This window comes from Podarcis pityusensis (genome assembly GCF_964106645.2).
Source record: "Podarcis pityusensis genome assembly, chromosome: 16".
NCBI classification, from domain to species: Eukaryota; Metazoa; Chordata; class Lepidosauria; order Squamata; family Lacertidae; genus Podarcis; species Podarcis pityusensis.
In genome coordinates this window covers 30,390,521-30,409,901 of record NC_138041.1, presented here as the reverse complement: position 1 = coordinate 30,409,901, position 19,381 = coordinate 30,390,521, and the positions used below count along the sequence as shown (strand labels likewise).

At 46.7% G+C, this 19,381-nt stretch overlaps 1 protein-coding gene across 1 annotated transcript in view; it reads left to right on the top strand.

Annotated features, from left to right (window-relative positions):
• Nucleotides 1-1,726: 1,726 nt before the first annotated feature.
• Nucleotides 1,727-19,381, top strand: part of TXNRD2 (thioredoxin reductase 2) — a 62,127-nt gene continuing 44,472 nt past the window's right edge. The window contains exons 1-8 of the mRNA XM_080985162.1: nt 1,727-1,985; nt 7,932-7,997; nt 11,306-11,362; nt 12,369-12,513; nt 16,367-16,441; nt 16,666-16,741; nt 16,924-16,986; nt 17,802-17,872. Coding sequence (XP_080841288.1) covers nt 1,907-1,985; nt 7,932-7,997; nt 11,306-11,362; nt 12,369-12,513; nt 16,367-16,441; nt 16,666-16,741; nt 16,924-16,986; nt 17,802-17,872 — 632 coding nt within the window. The 5' untranslated portion in view covers nt 1,727-1,906. The remainder of the gene's footprint in view (nt 1,986-7,931; nt 7,998-11,305; nt 11,363-12,368; nt 12,514-16,366; nt 16,442-16,665; nt 16,742-16,923; nt 16,987-17,801; nt 17,873-19,381) is intronic.

The window sequence follows — 19,381 nt, the reverse complement described above, 5'->3', positions numbered from 1 at the left end:
TGGTTGCCAGAAGCGGCTTAGTCATGCTGGCCACATGACCTGGAAGCTGTACGCCGGCTCCCTCAGCCAATAAAACAATATGAGCACTGCAACCCCAGAGTCGGCCACGACTGGACCTAATGGTCAGGGGTCCCTTTGCCTTTTTTCTATTGCATAGTGTTTGTGCAGGGTTTTTGTGTCAAGTTGCAGCAAAAGGGAATGCTGGGAGTAACCCAGGCAGCCTGCAAGGATTTGATTTGAGGTTCCATTTTGTTAGAGCATGTTTTCAAATGAACTATTCCATACAGGAGTGACTGCCCTTAGGTTGGCTTATCTGTCAGTTCATATATCAGGAGGGGGAAACTTGGGACCTTTGTCTAGAATTCAGGGCGGCCCAACACATGGCCTGAGGGCTGTATGTGGCCCTTAAAGCCTTTTTGGCGGCCCTTGGCAACCTTTGACGTCCCCACAGCCCTCATGCTGCCTTCCTAAAGCTGGGTAGGAGGCACTGGGCTTTGGGAAGGAGGCATGGGGGATCTGACAAAGTCATAGAGCTACAGTTCACCAACATCTTTGGACAGGCATAGGCAAACTTGGCCCTCCAGATGTTTTGGGACTACAACTCCCATCATCCCTAGCTAGCAGGACCAGTAGTCTGGGATGATGGGAATTGTAGTCTCAAAACATCTGGAGGCCCGAGTTTGCCTATGCCTGTCTTTGGTTGCACAGACATCATTTCCTTCCTGTTCCTCTTGTGATGTGCTCTGACTAAACAGCAACAAGTCCGTCTTAGTAAGCAGAATCACACAAACAATGCAGCGTAAACAAAAACAACCACCTTCCAGCCATTCCCAACCTACTATCTGCGCAAAGGAATGCTGCACCTGTTGAATGCCTTCCTTGCCAAGCTATGCTTTACCTGCTGGACCTCTGCCAGGGTAGAAAAGAGGGGTCCCACCCAAGTGCCTGGAATGCTCCACCTAATGAATGCCTGCTATTGCCAAGCTGTGCTTTACCAGTTGGACCTCTGCCGGAGTAGGGAAGAGGGCTCCAAATGAAGTGCCTGGAATGCTCTACCTGTTGAATGCCTGCCTTTGCCAAGCACTGCTTTACCAGTTGGACCTCTGCTAGGGTAGAGAAGAGAGCCCCAAACCAAGTGTCTCGATTGCTCCACCTGTTTTGCCAAGCCCTAGTCTACCGACCTGTGCCAGGGTAGAGAAGGGGGTCCCACCCAAATGCCTGGAATGCTTCGCCTGTTGAATGCCTGCCTTTGCCAAGCCATGCTCCACCAGTTGGACCTTTGCCAGGGTAGAGAAGAGGGGTCCCACCCAAGTGCCTGGAATGCTCCACCTGTTGAATGCCTGCCTTGCCAATTATAGGCAGGGTGTTTCAGAGCACGTATCTTAGATGGGTGCACTGTACTGCCTGTAGTGCTCCACCTGTTGAATGCCTGCCTTTGCCAAGCTATGCTTTACCTGTTGGACCTCTGCCAGGGTAGAAAAGAGGGGTCCCACTCAAGTGCCTGGAATGCTCCACCTGTTGAATGCCTGCATTTGCTCGTGCTCCACCAGTTAGACCTCTGCTGGGGTAGAGAAGAGGGGCCCAAACCAAGTGCCTGGAATGCTCCACCTGTTAAATGCCTGCCTTGCCAAGCCATGCTCTACCAGTTGAACCTCTGCCAGGAAAGAGGAGAGGTGGCTGGCCCCACCCATTGGGCTGGGCCCTTCCCACCGCGGACTCCTCCCCCGCGAGTCTCACCTATCCGGCACCTAAGGCGACCCTTCTCCGCGCCGCCCGCCTGGCTCCTCCTCCTCCCTCGGCGACGGGGCGTCTGAGGCGGCGCGAGCAGGCAGCCAGGCACTCGCGCGGGCAGCCCCTGATCCGAGGCCGGGGTCCTCGCGGGGAAGCTGGGCTGCCGTACAGCAGCATGGCGGCGCTGTGCCGAGCGAGCCCGCGCTTCCTGCGCAAGCCCGGGCTCTGCCGTACAGCGCGGGCCCTGTCTTCAGGTACGGGGATCCCCCATGGTCGGCGGGGGTCGCAGGCGGGCGGAGGCGGAGCAGGCGCCTCTGCAAAGCTGGGCTGGAGAGGAGAGGACCCTGGCAGGCAGGAATCCAACCGGGGAAGCCTTCCCCAGCCTGGGGTCCCGCCTTTGCATTCTCCCCTATTGGGGGAGGCTTTGCCTGTTGAATTCCTGCCTGCTACACGACCGGTTTAAGCCACGACAGTAGGAGGCAGGGAAGAAAAAGAGCAGCCAGCAATGGTCATTATTACGCTTAGAAAATCTGTGCGAGCTTTAGTCTATTTTATTGTGGTCTTAACTTTCTGTGTGTTTTTAACTGGTCCTAATTTTTTAAGGGATACTTTTATTACTTTATCTTTTTTTGGGGGGTGGGGACCTGCTGTGTGTTTTTTTTCTACACTGAAGCGGGGTGTGTGGGTGTGGGTGTGTGTAAAGGGCCCAAACCAAGTGCCTGGAATGCTCCACCTGTTGAATGCCTGCCTTGCCAATTATAGGCAGGGTGTTTCAGAGCACATATCTTAGATGGGTGCCCTGCCTTGGCGCCTAAGTTATCAAGAAATTTGAAATTACACACAAAAATGGGGAGTGGGTATCAAGATGGTTATTTACATTTTTGGATCTGCCAATTCTCAGATTAATTTAGCAGTGCGAAGGCAAGAGTTTTATTTGTTTGCCGAAGTATTTCTGTACCACCAGAAATACGAGTTATCAAGGCAGTGTATGGTGTTGAACCCTAAAACACCATTTAAAAGAAAAAATAAAAATGCACAGGGGTGTACTGGCTGTTCAAAAATAAAAATTAAACTGCTACAAAGGCATAAAAAGGTTTTTAAGAGACACTTGAAAGTCAAAGGCCATTTAAGCCTCTGATCTCAGTGACTGAGCTGGGATAAAAGGTCTGAGGTGGTCCTTAAAGTATGCTAGGCCCAAATCCTTCAGGTTTTGTCAAGTGGGACAATTATATCAACAAAGTACCCCTTTGTAAATACAAATAATTGATTTCTGTCAACAGTTGATGGCCTGCCATCTACATAGACCTGCAAATGATAGGGTTCCCAGCTATGAAATAAAATGCAAGAATCCAGTGACATCTTAAAAGACCAACCAGTGTTTTGTGCTCTGTACAGAATAGGATATGTTGCAATCGGTTTGTGTGCTTGCTTCCACAGCACTCCACGCCAAACCATGGTTTAGTGTGAACATGTGGGCTCCCGGTTTGTTCTGGGTTTTACAGGTTGTGGTTAGTCTGGAGAAAACTAAACCGTAAGCTTGGGTTTCAGTAACACAAAAGCCAGGTAAGCCTGTCGTAAGCTTCCCTGAGTGTAGCAGCATCTGTAATCTCTTTCCTGTCTTCACACTAAACCATGGTTTGATTTGTGTGTGCAGAAAAGGCCTATATGCAAATCTCCACAAGAGCTTTTCTCTTGTTGTAGTAGCTTAAAATGTGTCAGCTATGAAATAATTTTGGTACCTTCTTGCACGATTACATTCTTTCTCTGAAAGGTGTCTCTGTGAGGGGCCTTGTCACAAATGCTACCATATTTTCACTCACCTGCCCATGTACCTTTCTTCTCTTACCTAAAATCTACCAACTGTAATTCGGCTCTTTGCTTGATTACTTGGCTGTGATTCGCACTCGCTCCAGCTGACTAGGCAAAGAGGTTGTTCCAAGCATTACTGTTTACTTTATCCGGGTGGCAAGGCCTAGTTCTTACCGCAGGGATCAACTTGTTTCTGTCTTGTAGCTCTTCAAACTGCAAGTGTTCACTAACATGACTAGATGCACTATTGCAAATAAATCTTCCTGCGTAGATGTCAGGGAGAACTATTGTAGACTTGCCTTTTACCTGATACAAAATCATAGAATTGTAGAGTCGGAAGGGACCCCAAGGGTCATCTAGTCCAACCCTCTGCAATGAAGGAATCTCAGCTTGTTTAAAACACAACAGATGTCCATCCAACCTCTGCTTAGAAACATCCAAGGAAGGAGAGTCCGCTATTTCTTGTGGCAGTCTGTTCCACTGTCAAATGGCTCTTACTATGCTGTGCTTATGGGGAAATTTGTTGTTTTGTTGGCGCATTCATATAGAGTCATACCTCGGGTTACAGACACTTCAGGTTGTGTTTTTTCGGGTTATGGACCCGCCGAAACCCGGAAGTACCGGAATGGGTTACTTCCAGGTTTCAGCGGTCGCGCATGCGCAGAAGCGCTAAATAATTCTTTGTGCATGCGCAGATGCGCCGAATTGCAACCCGTGCGTGCGCAGACATGCCGCTGCGGGTTGCAAACGTGCCTCCCACAAGGATCACATTCGCAACCTGAACGTCCACTGTACAGCCCAATTAACCACTGTCTCTGAGCAATTCACAACTTTAATCTTTAATCGATCAAGTACAAAAGTAATAAAACTGAGCAACAATCAAGTTTAAAAAACCCGTTGTATTCAGGAAAACTTTTTTGGGGGTGGGGGGATTCCTTGATGTGAGCACCCATCCAGTCACTGCGGTGGTACAACATTCAAAATACAGTTAGACCCATTTTTAAAAGATCGTAGCAATTTGAATATGGTATTTATCAACATTGCTAATTGGGGGGGAGGAGGTCCTTCGAACCACAGCAGGATCTGCTTCTGAGCTGACTCACCTGACTCACCCCAAAGGATCTAGTTTGTTAAGGTTGCTGGGAACTATAGCTCTGTGAGGGTGAACTACAGTTCCCAGCATTCTTTGGGGAAAGCCATATGTGTTAAGTGTAATGTGTGTACACAGCCTGAGTCTGTGTTTATAGAGATCAGCCTTGCAAGGGGAGATTCTTTTGCACCCCCCCTGAAATGCAGTATATTCTTTTGACTGCCAACTGTCTTAACCGTTTTTAATCTTGCATTTTTATATTTTTTTAATCTTATATTTTTGCATTGTTTTCACCTCCCCTGGGACCTTGCAGTGAAGGATAGGTAAGAAATCTAATAGACGGTTATTCTGATAATACTAAGTACATAGGAACAGAGTTCAACCATTGGTCTATCCAACTCAGTATTGTCTTATACACTGACCGACTTCAGCTCTCCAGGGTCTCACCCAGCCCTACCTGAAGATGCCGGGGATTTGAACCCAGGACCTTCCACAATGTGAACCAGGTGCTCCACCACTAAGCTGCAGCCCTCCCCTAAAATAATAATAATACAGTGGTACCTCGGGTTACATACCCTTCAGGTTATATGCGCTTCAGGTTACAGACTCCACTAACAGAAATCATGCTCCGGCGGTGTGGCAACAGCAGGAGGCCCCATTAGCTAAAGTGGTGCTTCAGGTTGAGAACAGTTAACCTGAGGTACCACTGTAATAATAATAATAATAATAATAATAATAATAATAATTTTTATTATTTATACCCTGCCCATCTAGCTGGGTTTCCCCAGCCACTCTGGGCTGCTTCCAACAGAATATTAAAATACAATACAGTGGTACCTCGGGTTAAGTACTTAATTCGTTCCGGAGGTCCGTTCTTAACCTAAAACTGTTCTTAACCTGAAGCACCACTTTAGCTAATGAGGCCTCCCGCTGCCGCCGCACCGCCCGAGCGCAATTTCTGTTCTCATCCTGATGCAAAGTTCTTAACCCGAGGTATTATTTCTGGGTTAGCAGAGTCTGTAACCTGAAGCGTCTGTAACCCGAGGTACCACTGTAATCTATTAAACATTAAAAAGCTTCCCTAAACTAAAATAGGAACTGCAAACAGAATCACACCCTAAATAAACACCTTGTTACTGAGCTGCCACACCCCATAACCTAGGGAATGTCCAACCTATTATCAATCCATCCTACTTACCTTTTTTTCTCTTCCCTCTTTTTGCCTGCCGGGAAGATGCTAAAGGTGTGAGAGACAGGCAGTAGAGAAACCAGTCTGCTTTGGAAGCCAGGAGTGGAAGCAGCCGGCTGTCACATCAGCTTGGGTTTGATGGCCTGTAACGTTCCCTCCATCCCTCTGATTCTATGATATTTGCTTTGTTGTTATGCAATCTGGCCAATTCTGGGGGCCGTCTGAGGCGACTCGGGGAGGGCTGGCTGGATTCAGATACTGTCTGTGCTTCTCAGGAAAACTTCAGCAATCTGATGGTTGATCCGGTTTCTTTTTGTTTGGTTTTTTTGGCTATATTTCATTTCCTCCCTTGTACACCCAGCGACGATAATGTGTCAGGCTTAAAAATAATCACTGCTTTGGTGTTTGTTTGTTTTTTGCACAACGGCCTGTCTGGCAACTAAACCTCAAGAAAAAAACAACCTTTTCCCTCTCAAACAATTCCCAAGGCCTTCTTAAAGAGCGCAGACCACAAAGCTGTTTTCCCCCTTCCCTCATAACCATTTGGGTCACTGAGATATGTGACAGGCGGGGTTTGTCTCCCTCTCCCCGGCAAAAATAAACAGATGGAAATTTGGGGACACTTTTGACCCAGCTCCTGTCATAAGAGTCTCCCTGTGTTTCATGATGACTTATCATCTGAGAATGCAATTAAAACATCTATTTTCTGCATTGTTTTCCTAACTCATCATGCTCGATTTGGAAATTTCTAGATTCTCAGTGCCAGGTTATGAGATGTCCTTGCTTAGAGCTGTTTTGTACTTTTCCTGCATGCTCCTGCCTAGAATGGGTGGGGAAAGCTGAGGTAATATTTTCTACTGTTGCAACAGCCTTGCAAGAGCACAAACAGGCTCATCGCGAAGAAGTTTCTGTGTGATTCTCTCTGTTTCTGTCTGTCATTCTGAAGCTCAGCAAAAAAAAAAGAGGGGAGAGAGATTTGTGACATGCTTCACAGCATCTACAATTTTACAGCTGAAAATAGGAGCATTCTTGGGGACGGGGACCCTCCAAATACTGATACCATAGATTACTGCGCTGAACAATCCTTGTAATAGTAAATAAACCATAATTAAGCCAAGGGGGTGGTTCAGACAGTCGACTTTAACTATGGTTAAACTAAACCATGGTTAACTGTTATATGTGAACCAGGGCATTACTGAAAGCTCTGTTCCAGGTGTGTGAAACATTGGGCCCTCCAGATGTTGCAGAACTACATCTCCCATCATCCCTGGCCATTGGCCACGCTTGCTATGGATGCTGGGAGTTGTAGTTCGGCAACATCTGAAGAACAAAAGGTTTGCAGCACCTGTTCAACTCCATGTACCACAGGGTGAGCAATCTGAAACCACCCCCGCCAAGATAATAACAATAATAATAATATTTTTTTATTTATACCCCGCCCTTCCTGGTTCAGAAAACCGGGCTCAAGGTGGCTAACAACAAATTTAAAACACAATTGTGATACAACAGCATAAAATACAGTATAAAAGCGTGAATAACAATAAATTCAAAGTTCAAAAATCAATTTAGGGGAAAATCCATCCAATAAACATTAGATGATCACAAGGGCTAGCTGGCTAAATTAGTCCTATTTGGGCCAGCGAGGAGACCAGGGGAGAATTAGCTGTGGGATCCCAGAGCGGGTAATCTTCATAAAAAAGGTAGGGGGAGGGAAGGAAGGGGAATAAAAGATCAGGCTAAATTCAAATTGAAAGTCAGGCGGAATAGCTCTGTCTTACAGGCCCTGTGGAAGGAGGTTAAATCCTGCAGGGCCCTGGTCTCATGGGACAGAGCATTCCACCAGGTCGGAGCCATCACTGAGAAGGCCCTGGCCTTGGAGGATAATCTGACTTCCTTAGGGCCCAGGACCTCTAAACTATGATTATTCATGGACCTTAAGGTCCTCTGCGGGGCATACCAGGAGAGGCAGTCCCGTAAATATGAGGGCCCTAAGCTGTATAACAAAATATACCATCCAAATATCAGGCTGCGTCTTCAGATACTTAGCATTATCTCTCCTGGATTGTGCTATAAAAATAAATGAAAAAATCTCCCTTCCTTTCTCTCTTTCAGAGAAGTACGAGTATGATCTCCTAGTCGTCGGGGGAGGATCTGGCGGCCTTGCTTGCGCGAAAGAAGGTAATTCATGGCATCATGCGCAGTTGTGAGGCGCCCTAACTTTGCTAGGGATAATTGTGAAAGGGGTCAAGAATAAAACTCAACATCATAGCACTGTTCTATAAATCGATGGAATACGAATACTGTGGGAGAGCAGGGGGTAGAGGAGGAAGACTCTGTGTAGACAAGGAAGAATTAAAGGAGGAAGAAGGGGCTTACAATCCACATTAAGCACAAAGGGCTTGTCCACACTTCCACTTGTGGTCTGAACTGTTTTCCACTTGAACCATACTTTTCTAGGCATGGGTCAAAGCGGTTCTGCCTTTCCCCTTCCGCTTCCCCTGGAAAACCTGCTCTTTGGTTCTGAGATCGGAACAAATGACTAACCACAGAAAACCCGATTGCTGTTTGTTCCGATTGAGCTCCAAAGATCAGGTTTTCCTGAGGGAAGGAGGCAGGGCATACAGAGATGTGGATAGTCTATCAGTGGCTATTCGCCACAATGGCTATGCTCTGTCTCCACTGTTGGGGGCACTATGCCTCTAAATATCTGTTTTGCTGGGAATTTCAGGTGGGCAGAGCACTGTGGCGCCCAGGTCCTCCTTTTGAGCTTCCCGTGGGCATCTGGTTGGCCGTTTTGAGAACAAGGTACTGGACTACGGCCAGAATTATTAGCAGGGCTCTCCTTGGGTTGAGTTATCTCAACATTATCTCTGCCTGGGCCTTTCGCCCAAAAGGGGTAATGAAATTCACCATGCTGTAGCAAGGTCTACATCTGTAAATCATTATTGCAATGTGTTAGTTGGCAGCTCATCTGAGGGTGATCCTCCCAGTTGCTTTTGTTGCTCTAAAGGTAAAGGGACCCTTGACCATTAGGTCCAGTCGTGGCCAACTGGAGTTGCGGCGCTCATCTCGCTTTATTGGCCGAGGGAGCCGGTGTACAGCTTCCAGGTCATGTGGCCATCTGGCGAACCAGAGCAGCGCACGGAAACACCATTTATCTTCCTGCCAGAGCGGTACCTATTTATCTACTTGCACTTTGACGTGCTTTGGAACTGCTAGGTTGGCAGGAGCAGGGACTGAGCAACGGGAGCTCACCCCGTCTCGGGGATTCAAACCGCCACCCTTCTGATCGGCAAGTCCTAGGCTCTGTGGTTTAACCCACAGCGCCACCCGCATCCTTTTGTTGCTCTAGCTCAGGGTTATTAGCCAGTCTGTTTCTCCCATATGTTTTTGGACTCCCAACTGCAATCATCTCTGGCCAGCATGACCAATGGTCAGGAACAATGGGAGTTGTGGTCCAGCGGAACCTAGATCACCTTTCCTTTGTGGGGCTGCAGACGACTGCTTGTCCGGATTGCCTTTAATGGAGGGCTTGTGATTCCCACTACCCTGACTGGCTTGGGGCTGGGGCGGCAGGTGTTGTCAGATGAGGAAGAAGGGCAGGAAGACATGGATGGTGCCATAGGCAAAGAGCAGCTTGAGACGGAGGATGGAGGCCCTTTGCCCCTCTGCCGCATCCCAGAGGTTGCAATTAAGAGTCAAGCAGCAGTGGTGTTTAATGTAGATCACAGGAGCCAAAGTGTTCCCTCCTGGTTTTGTTGGACCACAACTCCAGTCATCCCTAACCATTGGCTGTGCTGGCTGGGACTGATGGAAATTACAGTGGTACCTCGGGTTACACATGCTTCAGGTTACATACGCTTCAGGGTACAGACTCCGCTAACCCAGAAATAGTACAGTGGTACCTCGCAAGACAAATGCCTCGCAAGACAAAAAACTCGCTAGACGAAAGGGTTTTTTGTTTTTTTGAGCTGCTTCGCAAGACGATTTTCCCTATGGGCTTGCTTCGCAAGATGGAAACGTCTTGCAAGTTTGTTTCCTTTTTCTTAACACCGTTAATACAGTTGCGACTTGACTTCGAGGAGCAACTCATAGAACGCGGTGTGGTAGCCTTTTTTGAGGTTTTTAAAGACTTTGGTGATTTTTGAAGCTTTTCCAAAACTTTCCCGACAGCGTGCTTCGCAAGACGAAAAAAATCGCAAGACGAAAAAACTTGCGGAATGAATTAATTTCGTCTTGCGAGGCACCACTGTACCTCGGGTTAAGAACTTTGCTTCAGGATGAGAACAGAAATCGTGTGGCGGCAGTGCGGCAGCAGCAGGAGGCCCCATTAGCCAAAGTGGTGCTTCAGGTTAAGAACAGTTTCAGGTTAAGAACGGACCTCTGGAACAAATTAAGTACATAACCAGAGGTACCACTGTATAGCCCAAAACATCCAGAGAGAGATTACCATACTTTTCTGTGTATAACACGCCCCCTTGTATAACACGCCCCCCTATTTTGGGGACTCCAATTTCAGCAAATGGCCCAAAGTTGTTACTTTTTGGGGGGAGGACTGAGAAGAGTTGTTGAGTTTTTATGGGGGGGGGTATGCAGTAAATTACTAGCCTGGCGATTGCAATTGCTCGCACCACTTTCTAACAATCGCTCACATCTGCTACAAGCATCTACCCGATCGCCAACAACGGAAGTAAATAGCAGCTCTTGATGCAGCAACCAATCACACACCCATATCCCACAGCCAATACAAAGCGACCCTTCGCCGCAGCCGCCAATCACACTTCAGTTTGCCAGGTACAATCTGCAGCTCACAGCTGCAACCAGTCACCCGTCACCCCTACTCACTACCCATGTATAAGACGCCCCCAGTTTTTAAACCTTGTTTTTGAGTAAAAATAAACCCCTAGTCTTATACACGGAAGAGTACAGTACATTGGCTACCTCTGGCCTGATTTATTGTGGAACATCATAATGTGACAGCAAAGTTACTCTCATTGAAATTCAGAATGAAAATAAGGGAACAGCGTCTTGGCCAGCTCTTGGTTATTTAATTTATTGTGTATTACTGTATTCTGAATTTAAGTTATTGTGTATTCTAATGGGCTATTGGATATTACTTTATTGTTCATTTTATAGCTATGCTTCTGTGCTTCTTTGTATTGGGTCAAATTTTTAGGATGTGTGTGACTTCATTGTATTTTCTGTTTGTTTGTTTGTTTGTTTGTTTGTTTGTTTGTTTCTTCTGCTTATAGACTGCCTTATTCGCAGTAATATAGAAAGGCGGTATACAAATTAGAAGTGAGAATGCAGTGAAATGAAATTGAATGTGCTGTGATTACAGTAAGGTGCAGTGGATGTTGGGTACAGGCAGTGGCAAAACTAACTCACCAAAGCAAAAACCTCCCCCCCCCCAACATTGGCACCCTAATAGTGATGCTTTACTCTTTCCTTTAAAATCATTGTGTGATTTCTTTTTATTTCTGAAGCTTCCCAATTTGGAAAGAAGGTAGCTGTGTTAGATTTTGTGGAACCATCTCCGAAAGGTAAGAAACAATTCGGTCATCATCATCATGTAATATCTTGTTATGGATCTGTGGTTGCTAAATGCTTGGGTTTAATCAATGTTTAGGATACAATTCGAACTGGTATTTAAGAGAGGGGTTAGCCGCTGTCAACCCCCTGGAATTAGCATATGTGAAGAGCTAACCCAGGAACGGCTTCATGAGTTGTGCCTTGGACATTGCAATCCTAGCAAAATCAACAAGTGTTAATGGAGTCGGACAGACTTCTTTGTGAGGTGAATGGCCAGGGGGAGGATAAACAATTAGGGAGTTCAGAGCATCAAAGGATTAGGCATTAACACAACACAGGATCAAAGGAAATAGGCGTGAGAATGCAGATGTGAGGCCTCTTCCTGAGGTAGAAATGGAAAGCTGGGAAGCTATGGGGTCAGAAGGGATGTAACCAGGAAGCAGAGAAAAGAACAGTTAAGCTGGGTTGTGCCCTGCAGCACAGGATAGGCTGCAGAGAAAAGATGGTGCTGGGTTTTTGTTGCTGCTGCTATGAAATAAGCTGTCACATCTTGGGGTGCTGCTGCTACGAGCCCCTCCATAAGTAAGCTCATGTTCGGCGAAAGATTCCAGCATTGCAGGGGGTTGGACTAGATGACCCTTGTGGTCCCTTCCAACTCTACAATTTTATGATTTTATAAATGTGTAAATAAGCCTTATATGATCAATACACTATAGCCGTCATCTTGCCTCATTGCCAAAGGTACGCCTACACCAACTGGAATCTCGTGTAGCGGCTCAGGAAAGATTGGAGTGTCACGTAACAATATGAAGCAAAATACAGATTGGTTTTAGGAAGTTTTCACTGTTTTCAGATGGTGTTGTATTTGCTTTAAGTTGTGTATCTCTTTGACACCCCGGGCTCCTTGGGGAGGAAAGGTGGAGCATAAATTCAAATAATAACAATATTTATATATGTCATTTTAAGGACAGGCTGGGGCACTGAACACATGCGTCCGTTTGTTCTGTTTTTCTGCAGGAACCAAATGGGGTCTTGGTGGAACCTGTGTGAATGTTGGTTGCATTCCTAAGAAGCTGATGCACCAAGCAGCTCTTCTGGGAAGTTCTCTCAAAGACGCCCAGCGCTATGGCTGGAATGTATCCTATCCTGTGAACCATGACTGGTAAAAAGAATCCCATTTATCTCCTTTACTGAAGGGATGGGGGAATTTATAGTTGTTTCTAAACTACGACTCCCATCACCTCTGACCAGTGGCCTTGCCAGCTGGAAGTGGTGGAATTTGGAGTCTTAACAACATCTGGAGGCCCACAGATTCCCCATTCTTACTTTATGGTGTTCCACATATATGTGATGGAGGGAACACCACATTTCTTCTGGAATAACTAAGAACTGTGGTCATTTGTTCTGGGATAACAAACCTGGACGCAATCTGTCCAATACACACAATACTCTGCCCCGATGCCTCGCATCTTGTTCTGCAGAGGCCTGGAGTTCATGGGGATAGGATGTGGGCAGCAGTCCTAGACTGACTTAAGCCACATCTGCATTGTACATTTAAAACACCGTATTTTTCACTCTATAGGACGCACTTTTTCCCCTCCAAAAATGAAGGGGAAATGTGTGTGTGTCCTATGGAGCGAATGCAGGCTTTCGCTGACTCGCTCTCCAGGCTTCAGGAAGCTATCCGCAAGCCTTCGAAGCCCGCAGGGAGTTCCCGCCGGGCTCCGAAGGCTTGCGGATTGCAGCCCGAAGCCCGGGAAGCGCAGCGCTGAGCTCCCCGGGCTTCGGGCAGCTATCCACAATGCTTGCCGCCACTCCCGGACCTGTTCTGGGGGCTGGGGTGGGGGAAGCTCGGGCTTCCCCCGCCCCAGCCCCGCGGCTAAAAACGAAGCCGCGCGCAGCCTCTCCCGGCTGGAGAGGTTGTGCGTGGCTAAAGAGGAAGCCAAGACAGCCAGCGGGATGGAAATATTATTTTTTTCTTTATTTCCCTCCCAAAAAACTAGGTGCGCCCTATGGTCCGGTGCGCCTATAGAGCGAAAAATACGGTACTACCATATCGTTTTAAACAGGGCTTCCACAAAAGCATCCTGGGAACTGTCATTTCTTAAGGGCACTGAGGGTTGTTAGGAAACCCCTGTTCTCCTCACAGGGTTACAGTGCCTGAGTCCCCTGGTTTTTAAACCGCTCTGGGAATTGGAGCTCTGCAGGGGGAAATACAGTTCCTAGGATTCTTTCGGGGGGGGGGGAGTTTGTGACTGTCCAAGTAGTATAATAGTGCTTTAAATGCATGCTGCAGATGTGGCCTGAATTGAGCGAAAGCTCATCAGGCAGATGCATCGGGCAAATTCACAGCAGGAGGAGTCGAATCAGATCAAGTCAGTTGTATGGAGATAGAGGCCAGGAAAGTTGGGTTCAGGAAAAAGCAGCACAGGTTCAGCACCTTGGAAAGCTCCAGGTTCAGCACCACGGAAAGCTCCTAGTGGGTTTGTAGTGCAAGGCAGGGAAACCTCATGACTGGGGCTGAATGTGGCCCTCCGGGAGTTTCTGTCTGGCCCTCAAATAGAGCTACGCCCCTCGCTGGCTGTACTTATCATCCAATGAGAAAGCGCTGCATGGACAGAGGCTTGGTGGTGTTCTCCATCTGGGACCCACACTTGTGCCTTCAGGGCAAACGGACTCGGATATTTGCATGGAAATTCCAGGTTCTTCTCCTGCTCTGTTCCCAGCTTTGCGTCCTTGCCCAAAAGAGTGCCTTTATTTATGGTCTTGATTTGCAATCATTCCCTAAGTAATAGCTCACAGCGCTTGCAGATAAATCAAACTGAAAGCCGGTTACTGTGCAGCGTGGTAAAATAAACAGCAGGATTCTAACGCTGCCTTGTATTATCCAGAGTGCTAAAGAATTCGGCTGGAGCTTCGGAAGGGAAGGAGGGGGAATGGAACCGGGGGAGGCACGGAAATCAGCAGTGGGGTGGTGGGGAAGCTCCGGGTTCCGTTTCTGAAAAGACAGTGGAGGCTGGTGCCAACTAGGACCAGTGCGGCAGGAAGGAGAGAAAGTCCAGCACAAGATGGAGACAGGGACAGGTGGAGACAGTGCTATGATGGACAGAGCCCACTAATTCTGGTTTTGCTTCCCGCCTGCTCCCTGTTGAGTTCTACAAAGGCAGTACTGACACTTAGGAGGAGGAAGAGTGGCCAGTGCCACTCGCTGGACTGCTTGTGCCACTCGCTGGACTGCTTCTGACATTGTTAGGGAGGGACCAGGCTTTTTTTTTTAAAAAAAAAAACTTTTTATTGATTTTTTCACAAGCATAACAAACTTAAATAAAGCGTAACAAAATTAAATAAAACTTAACTTTTACAATCAACCTTTTTCATCTTCTTATTTACCTTGCACAGTTTTGCACCCGGACTTCCCTGCTTCGGTTTTCCCACCTTACATCCACTATTGCAGTTTCTTAATTACATTCTATATACATCACTAGATTTATGTCAGCCCTGCCACAGTTTTTAAACTTCTGCAGTTGTTTCGTATGTGCCCAAAAGTGGAAATCCCAAGAGTTACCAACCCTAATGGAGTGGCAGACGAAATTATTCGAGTATGTAGAATTGGCAAAAATAAGTTATAAAATTAGAGACCAAAAAGTGACAAAGTTTGAGGAAGAGTGGAGGGAGGGACCAGGATTTGGATGGAGAAGGTCTCGTGTCTATTATCAGGTGGATCAGGTACAAAGTATGGGAAAGACCCTTCTGGCTAAGGCCCTGGGGAACTGCCAGTAAGATGCTAGCAGAGAGGGACAAAAAGTATAATGCAACCTCATATGGAAACATGGAAACTGGCCCTTGTGGCAAGGGTCACGTGATATTAGTGTTGCACTTGCTCTCTGAAACTCCCTGCCCATTGATATTAAGGAAAGCGTCTTGGTGGAATGATTTTTCGGCACTGGCTAAAAAGCTTTTTTGCTTAGGCAAGGCTACCCAGCCGTGCAATTACGACATGCAATTTTAACAAGTACAGTGGTACCTCAGGTTACAGACGCTTCAGGTTACAGACTAACCCAGAAATAGTACCTTAGGTTAAGAACTTTACCTCAGGATAAGATCAGAAATCGCGTGGTGGCGGCGGCGAGGCGGCAGCGGGAGGCCCCATTAGCTAAAGTGGTACCTCAGGTTAAGAACGGTTTCAGGTTAAGAACGGACCTCCGGAACGAATTAAGTTCTTAACCCGAGGTACCACTGTAGGTTTATTATGTGTATTTCTTTTTAGAACTGCTGGTTTTATTTGTACTTTGATAAATTTGTATGCCAATTTGTTTTTAATGTATTAATTTTATGAGTTTTAAAATGAATATTTTAGATGGTTTTATGTAAAGTGCATGGTTGTTGTTTGTTTTTTTTTAAACCAATTAAGCGATAGATGAATCTATTCAAATAAAAAATAAATAAGCAGCATATATTCCTGGGCCAGCTGGACACTCCGCTGGGTGGTCCAGGAGGGGACTGTGGTTTGGTTCTTGCACGCGCGACATCATGTAACTTGCCCATGACTGCAAGTGGCGCTTTTGCACATATTGTGGCCTCCACACTGCCTTTTCCACAAGTGGTTATGGGAAACTGCAGCCTCATACCTGGTGTTGCTTGGAAACCAAACAAACGTCAGTGCCATTTTGAAATCTTCATTCAAAATGGCATCAAAACATAGACAAAAACCATCATGCCAAATTTGCTTATGATTTGCTTAAGAGATGTCTGGATACGTAGAGAACAGACAGGTGAACGTCTTCTACAAAATATCTTGCAGATGTGCCTCTTTCTCTCATTATTCTCTTAAAACAAGGGATAGTTCAGTGGGCAAAGCCTGAGACTCTTAATCTCGTGGGTTCGAGCCCCATGTTGGGTGAAAGATTCCTACATTCCTAGATGATCCTCGTGTTCCAGTTCTAGTATTCTGTGATTCTTCGTCTCCTGTTTTGTTTTAAATCAAATATAACATTCCTATTCTTCTTTCTTCCCAGGTCTGCAATGTCAAAAGCTGTTCAAAACTACGTCAAATCCTTGAACTGGGGCCACAGGGTACAGCTGCAGGATAAGTAAATGCAATTCTTCTTTCTCACACGGTCAAACTGTTTTTACTTAATAAGTATCAACCATTGTGTTACCAATAGACGTAATTAGGTCAGGACGTGCACCAGATCCAGCTGAATCCCAGATCAAGGCAATTTGGATCTACCGAGGAATCGGCTGGATCAGGTTGAGGATCGTGCTACAAATAGGGTAGCATTGAAGCTACTGTTTTCTTTTTTCATTATAATAGGAAAGTGAAATACCTAAACTTGAAAGGGAGTTTTGTGGATCCACACACAATTCGTGGGCTGATGAAAGGCAAAGAGGTAAGTTGCTTGGCTATATTTCCTTTGTTTTTAAATAAAATGAAAATAAAATAAAATGTAGTTTTAATAGTTTTGCAAATACAGTAAAGGATCCTTTTGAATAGTGTACACATGCTCGGGCTTGATGGCAGCTCTTTCCTTTAAACTCTCCTTTCTGATTTATTTTCATTTTTTATCCCCAGACATTGCTCACAGCAGAAAACATAGTCCTTGCCACGGGGGGAAGGCCTAAATATCCCACAAACGTAAGTTTTTTGCATTAATCTAACCCTGGCTGGTGTCAACCATGGTTAGCGGCGGTGCAGCTGTCAAACCACAGTGAAGGGAGCGGGAGATTTGCAACAAGGAAGGGAGAGAAAGCGATCACACCTATACCCAGCCATGGATCCTGATTTGCAAGCTACGGCAGTGGTGGTAAACACTCTCAGCCCAAGGGCCACGTGGTCTTCTGGGCAACCTTGTGAGGGCCACATTCCGGTGGTAAAGGTAAAGGGACCGCTGACCATTAGGTCCAGTCGTGACCGACTCTGGGGTTGCTGCGCTCATCTCGCTTTATTGGCCGAGGGAGTCGGCGTACAGCTTCCAGGTCATGTGGCCAGCATGACAAAGCCACTTCTGGCGAGCCAGAGCAGCACACGGAAATGCCGTTTACCTTCCCGCTGGAGTGGTACCTATTTATCTACTTGCACTTGGCGTGCTTTCAAACTGCTAGGTTGGCAGGAGCTGGGACCGAGCAACAGGAGCTCACCCCGTTGCGGGGATTCGAGCCGCCGACCTTCTGATCAGCAAGCCCTAGGCTCTGTGGTTTAACCCTCAGCGCCACCCACGTCCCTACATTCCGGTGATAGGCAGGGGCAAATTATGGCAGTGTGCCTCTCGGCACCAGTTTCCAGGAATCGGGGATGGAAAACACCCAGGAGCTGCTGAAGAGATTCCTTTAGGCATTTGTTTGGCCACTGTAAGAGCAGGACATTGGGCTAGATGGGCCTTTGGCCTGATGTGGCAGGTTTGCTCTTGTCTGCTTATGATGGTTTCACCTTTCTTTTGTTCTTTCTCCTAGATCGCAGGAGCACGGGAGTATGGGATAACGAGTGACGATCTCTTCTGGCTGAAAAAGTCTCCTGGGAAAACGTAAGTGTCGCAGATCGAGGTCTCCACGCGAGTGATAACATTTCTTCCCCTGAGCATGGGGAGTTTGCGGTGGTTCCTTGCCTGGAATATCCCAGGGGCAAGAAGGAACGTACAGTGGTACCTTGGTTCTCAAACTTAATCCGTTCCGGGAGTCCGGTCGACTTCCAAAACTGTTCAAAAACCAAGGCGCGGCTTCCGATTGGCTGCAGGAGCTTCCTGGACTCAAGCAGAAGCTGCGTCAGAAGTTTGGCTTCCGAAAGACATCCGCAAACTGGAACACTTACTTCCGGGTTTGCAGCATTTGGGAGCCGATTTGTCCGTCAGCTAAGCCATTCGAGAACCAAGGTACCACTGTACAGTGGACCCTCTAGTTACGTACCGCTCTGGATATTTCCGGGTTTTGCCATGCGCATGTGCAGAAGCGCTCTGTGTGCCGTGTGCGTGCGCAGAAGCGGCGCCTCTGCCTACGGACTTTTCAGGTTGCAGACACTCCCAGAATGAATTTAATTCGTATCCGGAGGGTCCACTGTATATAACGTTTTGCTGGCTGAATCTGCTGGGGCACTTGCTTGTCTATGTCAAGCATGGGAACAGGATATTAGTAAGGGGATAGATTCAGAAAAATGGGTCAGAAGAAGTGTGGGAGAGAACTCCATTTCCTTCCTCATCAGCAGGGCTTAAAGAGAATTCTTTTAGATTGGTTTATGGGTGGTATCTAGCTCTGAGATGGATATTTCAGTGCCACCCCAAATTTTGGGAGGGTGGGAGACTAGGTCCATGTTGCCATATGCAGTCAACATATGTGGTAGACAGTGAGTGAAGAGTTTTAGAAGAAGCTCCAATAAAGATGCTTTATCAGAGTTTATTGGTTTCCTTTTCTGTTAGGGCGGTAGCCCAAAATTGGAAACTGGTAACAGCTAATTTGATGGAGGAGCGGTATTTTCAGGGTGGTAGCTATTACAGTGGTACCTCGGGTTAAGAACTTAATTCGTTCTGGAGGTCCGTTCTTAACCTGAAATTGTTCTTAACCTGAAGCACCACTTTAGCTAATGGGGCCTCCCGCTGCTGCTGTGCCGCCGGAGCACGATTTCTGTTCTCATCCTGAAGCAAAGTTTTTAACCCAAGGTACTATTTCTGGGTTAGCGGAGTCTGTAACCTGAAGCGTATGTAACCTGAAGTGTCTGTAACCCAGGGTACCACTGTAATGGGAAAACTTGTCAGTTGAGAGAAAGTCAACATCCAAGGAAATAAGAAATAAGATAAAACTTTATTCCAACATCCAAGGAGCATATATATATATATAGAGAGAGAGAAATGGTTCTGTTTTATTAAATACTTTTTGGTTAAATGGCATGATTGATTGAACCAGTGTGGTACAACAGTTAAGGGTGTCAGGCTAGGACTTGGGAGACCAGAGTTCAAATCCTCCCACTCTGACATGAAGCTCATTGGGTGACCTTGAGCCAGTCACGGCCTCTCAGCCTAACTTACCTCACAGGGCTGTTATGA